The sequence below is a fragment of the Trypanosoma grayi genome, assembly GCF_000691245.1.
Source record: "Trypanosoma grayi strain ANR4 Tgr_687_V1, whole genome shotgun sequence".
Taxonomy (NCBI): Eukaryota; Euglenozoa; class Kinetoplastea; order Trypanosomatida; family Trypanosomatidae; genus Trypanosoma; species Trypanosoma grayi.
The window spans coordinates 1-6,674 of NW_008826306.1; the positions used below are offsets into that span (position 1 = coordinate 1).

Genomic DNA, 6,674 nt, shown 5'->3' on the forward strand with positions numbered 1-6,674 from the left:
TCCCTGTGCGCGTGAGTGCCAGCGACAGGATTCAGCGCCAAAGGATAAATCTTCTACATCAGGGTCTCGAGTCATAGCAGGAGAAGCGCATTACATCTCTCCGTATCGTTCAACTGGGGGTCCCCGCGTTCTGTTGTACATGGGCACTAATGTCCGGCAGATACATCATCTGCGGCAGATGGTCTTTGCTCTCGTGGAGAAACTTGAGAAGCTCGTATTGCACCTGGCGGGTGAATGCATTCCTTTGCGCCGTCAGATCCTGCATGTATAGCTTGCGATTGTTCTCGCTGATGCCAGATTCACGGTTGACGTCTTCCAGCACACGGGCCCTCATGGCTATCACTTCCTCCTGTGCCCGCATCTTCTCACGCAGTTCTCGGTAGAACGTAATGAACCGATCGAAGAAGATGATCTGCAGCTTTGGTAAGCGCAGGTACTCAATCAGATTGAGACCACCGCCAGATTTCGTGCCGTCAACGTTGTCTTCGCTCGTGTTTGCGATGCGTGCTTCTTCGTACCGGTAGAGGAGATTCAGCAGTGACTGCGGCAGGCCAATAAGGCACATGTAGTGGTACAGCTCCGGTTCACCATTGCCAAAGTAAACCACCGCATCGATATAATGTGTCTGCTCATCAACGTAAATCACAAGAAGGCTCTGTTCAGGAGATTTTGTCGGTTCACAAGGCGTTATAGGCGTTAGCACCTGGCTAAAGTCCAAGGTAGTCGTCACAATTGGCTTGTTATCATCAATGCAAGAGTAGCAGAGGCGCAGGCACCGTGATGGGTCAAAGTCAACGCACCTGCAGCAAAAAAAGAGGTAGTCCCCAGGAAGGCGAATACGGCTTGCCAATGGAGAATTGTAGGCGGGTAGTTTCTGCTGCAGCTCCACCACACGTTGCGCATCTTCGGTTTTCTGTAGAGTGCCAAGCTCAATGTGGAAATCTTTTCCACGGCTGCCATTCTCCTCCAAAACCTTTGTGTACAGCTCGTTGTGGGCAGCTGCCATCTCCTCATTCTTGCCATCAAGACTATCAAGGTTTGGGTCAGCGTACTCCTCAAAGCCGATGATACCGAGTATGATCTCGGCTAAATTTGTCCCCACATCACGTGCGTTAAAATCGTCAAAGTTTGGTGTCGTTCCGTAGCGGCGCGTGAACATTGCCACCGGACCGGCAGCGTACACGCGCTTGTCGGTGGTGCGGTAGTTTGCCTCAACGATGACGCGTCCATCGAACACAATAGACCGTCTAGTCAGCGTGGATAGAATGTGGCCGTCAATGTCCTTATCCTCGCAGCAGACGATGAGGCTGCAGCCCAATTCTACTGAGCTCGAAACGCCACCGGAGGGGCCAGCGTTTCCTTCCTCGCCATGTGTGGGCACAGGCGAAATGACAACAGTCGTCAGTGTGGTGCCGTCGTCGTCGTACTCCATGCGGGTGACGCGGTAGCCGCGCAAAGTATTGGTGCCCAGTGAGTTCCACATCTTTACCACACAATCAAAGGCATCCTTGTCTACAAAAGGGTTTGTCACCTCTGGCATCACCACAACAATGCGCTGTGGCGAGAATCCGAGACGCACAATCGAGGTAACGGCAGCAAACGCATCGAGCCCTGAGCCGTAGACGAGAATGTTACTGATGTTTTGCGGATTGCGGTCCAAGTCGTGGAGGTGCTGGCGGAGTTTCTCAACAGCCGACTCACCCGAAAGCGCAAGGGTACCCTGTGGCACGAATCCACGCGAAATCTGGTGCGATGGATGGTGGAGCCGACAGATCGACTGCGGAATGACACACTGACGTCCTGTTGTGAGAATAAGATAATCGTAGGGTTCATACGTGTCGTCGTCGATACTCACGTATCGCTGAGTTGTATCGGCATCCACGACAGAGCCGCACACAACACGCACCGGGCTTCCCACAATGAAGCCCATGTGTTCTCGCTCCAATAGCTCCATCCGGTCCACGCACCATAAGTACGGCTGCTGATTCGGGTGCACCGGCATACCGTCAGTCGAGATGAGCACGATGTTTGTGAAGGTCACATACGGCACGGCAAGAAGACGGTGGATACATGCCAGGCCAGTGGAGCTGGCGCCAACCACAATAATCCGTGTGTGAACGAGTTTCTTACGGTCCCCAAGCAGTCGTCGTGTAGCAACGAAGAGGCATCCAAGTGACGCCACATCTTTTCCGTCCACAGTTTTTTTATCAGGTTCGTTGGCCGTCCAATTCATTACAACTCGGCGTTTCTCTTGTACCTGCCGCGGTGGGGCGTGCACCAACTGCCGCAGCAGTGGCGCATAGGGGGCTGAGCGATTGTCCTCCAACACGAGCGCCACCTCACACCCTGTGTGGCGCAGTAACTCCCGTACAAAGAATTGGACGTGGCAACGATACGCAGCCCTCACATAGAAGCTGCGAATGAGAATACCACGCATCTCTTGTCGAAAGAACTTTCGCCGCCCCTCCTCTGGACTAAGGCTGATATCCGTCTCGGTATAATCCAGCGGCTTTTCCGTGTAGTAGTTCACAAACGTATCAAGATCGTAGTTAGCCCGCAGTGCGTACATTTCCTCTACCGTCAACAACCGTCCCGATGCGACACCAACAATGGGCTGTGTGTTACCTTCGTCAGTGTCCGCAATGAGGCCGAAGGCAACCGAATTGGTCGGCTTGTTTTTTTCTTGTATTGCATCATTTATAGCACCACATGCAACGTCAATATCATCTAGCAACGCCGCGACGTGTTGTTGGGAGAACTCACCGAGCGGTTCTTCAAGAAACTCTGAGATGCGCTCTACATCAGCTGTGCTGCGCACCGGCACCACCCTTATAGGGTCCGCCGCAAATCTACAAGTAATCCAGAGACCTTCAGGCGGCGGCACTGCATCTCCCTTGGCATTGCGCGGCTGATACTTCCGAAGGGGAACACCCTCGAACTGCTGCAGGAAAGGCGGCTCCTCCTGGTCGTACGGAAGGACAATCATGGCGTACTCCACAAAGGGAAACTCCTGAAAAACAAACGGCAGGAACTGTGTGGCACACAGCGCGTAGTCTGGGTCGATGTGGAAAAAGTAAATCCGCACAACATTTGGAGTGTCCGAGTTGGTGCCCTTCGTCACACCCTTTGCGGTGCTGCGACGTCTCCACATTGGGCGTAGTTTACCAAACGCCTCAGTGGCGTACTGCCGTGAGATCACCTGCTGGTCCTCGATGGATGCTTCCAGGCACATGAGCCCCACCACGCGGTGCGAATTGGCGTCCTCGGCGATGATGGCCTTACGATATGTGTCCTGGTACTTAAGAATCTCATCTAGATAGAACTCCCCTGGCAACGCAGTGATGAGGCCACGTCCATCCAGGAGGTCTGAGACAAAGTCGTCGTAGTCTTCCACAATGCCAAGACGGAGGGCCAGCTGCGGTACAATCTGTGAGGACCGGATGTGGAGTAGTGATCCTTTAAATTTGCAGTTGTTGAGTGGCACAGTATTTTTCGAAAATCGTTCTAGCTCGGGGTACGAGCAGCCCGTTGGGAAAGGAACCAGCAAGTGCGCTGTCAGCGGTGAATTCGTGAGGGCAGTGTTCAGTAGCAACCCGATAAGGTCCTCTGAACTGTAGCTGTGAAGGAGTAGTTTCCGCTCTATATCCAACGCCCGTTTGTCCTGTGGGTCGGGTACGCCTGAATGGAACGCGCTGGAAGGCGGTGCAAGAACAGAGCGAATCCATAGCGTGTTATAGGGCGCTATCCGCGCAACACCAGCATCTCCACCGTTAGCGTTGTGTGCATCGGTCTGCTGCAGCATCCACTCCCAGGAATCGCTCGGAATAGATTGGACATGCGGTGTGTCGTCGAGGCAAATACACCCCACCACCCTTCCAGAGATGGTTGATACCGCGGTGATGCATGTCACGGAGCGCTCGATCAGCACCATGAAGTCCGCTGCCGTCTTCCATGGGAAGAGTGCCGAGGGCGGGGCACAAGGCGTGATGGTGCCCAAGCGTGTCAGCTGCGAGAGAGGGCCAGCATCACTTGCACGACTGCGCCGAAGCGTTACGTGAATATCGTCCGCTGTGACCATGATACGGCACCCACTGATTGTTATTCTTGCTGTTTCTGCTGGTATTTCGTTCGGTTAGTGCCCCTCTTAAAATTTCACTACGACGTGGCCCTGTTTTGCCACTAAACCAACTGACATTGCAGTAAGAGTGGGCGCATATTGCAAACAGGCGAAGACGAAGATATTCGCGATGGAGGAAAACAAAAACAAAAAAAAAACAAGAAGGAAGCGGGGAAAGAGATTGTTATGGCACACTTCCACACATAGCACAACCTCAGAGGGTCGTGCACCGCTGGCACCTCGCGCAGCAGCGCTGTCCCCCCCACCCCCCTCTGCAGGGGGAAGAAAAAAGCACACAGAGAGAGAGAGAGACCAAGGAAGAAGAGCCGACACAAACACTATTTACCCATTCTCACCTCACTGAAAGAGGAGAGTGGGAGGACACGAATTGTGTACGTCGCCCTACAACAGCAAAGGAAATCAAGAGCATGCACGCACAAAAAAGAAAAGAGTTCGGAGCTGTTTCTATCAAGGGCGGGTCGTAATCTCATCTGCAAAACAGTCTGCTAAAGATGTACATATATATATATAATGCATTTATCATCAGCCTGATTCTTCTTCACCCTTGGTCCCACGCTAACGGTCCTTCCTTCGTTCAGCTTATCGCACTGGCCTTGTTTTTCTTCTTTTCTTGTCGCAATTCAGGCTGGTCCTTCATTCTTTTCTCTTTTCCTTTTTCGTTTTCTCCCCCTCACTGTTCTGAATAACGTTCTTCCCTTAGCTCACGTCGACGCACCGCAGACGCGAACCGAGCGAGAGAGCGAGGCAGAGCGCACAACACCTCAGTCTCCCCCTTCACGTCTACTCTCGTTCACCCTCCCGTACTGCCACCACAGCCAGCGCTCCCCGCCTACTGAGGCTTTATAGAGGTGAGAATGTTGGCGCGTATCGTCATCATGTCGCGTTTCGTTCCCCGCAGGTCGCCCTGCTTCATGCGCCCGATGCGTGCGAGCTCCTTGTCGATGTACGCCACACCTCCGTCGAGGACCCTCGCCGCGATACGCGGGTACTGCACAGCCGCCTCACCTGCCACAAGTACAGCAGCATCCTTCACCTGTGCGAGCAGCTGCTGCTTCTCCTCGGCGCTCTTGCCCTCTACCAGCATGTCCTGCAGAAGTTTTGTTAACCCCACGTCGACACCAGCCTCCGCGGAGAGGTCGCCCGTCTCAAGGCGGTTCTTTCCGGTGTGGGCGTTGAGGAACTTCACGAATGCATCCAGCTCGCGGTCCTTGTTGTAGTAGATGGGCTTGTCCTTCATCCCCTTGGAGAGGAACACGAGGGTGGGGAAGCCGTCAATTTCATAACGGCTGCGCACAGCAGCATTGGCGCTGTCATCGGCGTTGAGGCTTGCAATGACGACATCCGGCTCGTCCTTGTACACCATCGCAAGGCGCTCGAAGATGGGATGCAGTTTCTTGCAGTGGCCGCACCACGGCGCGTAGAACATGATGAAGGTGTCCTTTGTGTCATCGAGGGCAATGGCATCATAGTTGTCCTTGTCGAGCTGTGTCACGTACTTGTGCTCGCGCGGCAAAGAGAGCCGCAGCCCCTGTGACCGCTCGTTGAGGAACGACACAAATGCAGAGGCATCGCGCTGCCCACTGTACCTCTCCGGCTTCACCGAGCCAGCGGGGAAGAACAGAATCGTCGGGTACCCCGACACGCCAAAGCGGCCGGCGAGATCGCCGTGCTGCGTCGCGTCGACCTTGCCGACAAGCACCTTTCCACTAGCCGCCTTGGCCGCAAGGCCGAGCTTCTGCATCTCTGGCACAAGATTCTTGCAGTGTCCGCACCACGGTGCGTAGAACTCCACCAGCGCGGGGATGTCCTTGCCGACCTGGGCGTCAAATGTAGCGGCGTTGAGGTCCGCGACGCCCTCCAGTGGCTCTGACGGGTCTTCGGCAAGCGCCACGGACGGGAATGCGGCGGCGACTAACACCACCGCCAGGAAGATAGCTGCACGGATAGAGGAACAGCGACGCATTGCGATATTCCAAGAAGCGTGAAGGGACTTGATTGGCTCTTGCACTATTCTTGGTCTCTCTTCGCGGTGTTGGTATTGCTGTTGATGCCTCTTCCTTTTTTTTTGTTTGTTTAAATATATATTTTTTTCTTTTTTTTCTTTTTTTTGGAGCAGCAATAAGTGGAGAAAATCAGAGCAATGTCCCAAAGAAGTGGCATCCTCACGCGTGGATGAAAGCTCCGTGTGGTACAACAAGAGCCCTAGTGGAGGTGTATAATGCATAATATCTCTGTGTTTGCATGTGGTGGCAGTGATGATATTCGCGCGTATGTTTGTTTGTGTCAATGGGGGAAGGGGGGCGGTGACCGTATGCATGTGTAACTTAATGCACGCACCCCCTTTAAAGTTTCACGTAGAGGACTCAACAAGGCGAGAATGCGCCGAATAACCATGAAATGTGGCAGTAGTGATAGGCATGTGTGCAGGGAGTTCGTAGTGCATGAATGACGCTCATATTGTTTATACATAGACACGTAATCATACCATTTCCCTTTAGCCGTTCTTCACTCCCTCGTATATATATATATATATATA

General features: G+C 53.4%; 2 protein-coding genes across 2 annotated transcripts; both read right to left on the reverse strand.

Moving 5' to 3' along the window:
• Nucleotides 1–109: 109 nt before the first annotated feature.
• Nucleotides 110–4,078, reverse strand: DQ04_06871000 (hypothetical protein; the record flags this gene model as incomplete). The annotated part of the gene is made up of 1 exon (XM_009314911.1): nucleotides 110–4,078. The coding sequence occupies one exon, from the start codon at nucleotides 4,076–4,078 to the stop codon at nucleotides 110–112; it is 3,969 nt and encodes a 1,322-aa protein (XP_009313186.1).
• Nucleotides 4,079–4,967: 889 nt separating this feature from the next.
• Nucleotides 4,968–6,101, reverse strand: DQ04_06871010 (putative protein disulfide isomerase; the record flags this gene model as incomplete). The annotated part of the gene is made up of 1 exon (XM_009314912.1): nucleotides 4,968–6,101. The coding sequence occupies one exon, from the start codon at nucleotides 6,099–6,101 to the stop codon at nucleotides 4,968–4,970; it is 1,134 nt and encodes a 377-aa protein (XP_009313187.1).
• Nucleotides 6,102–6,674: the final 573 nt, after the last annotated feature.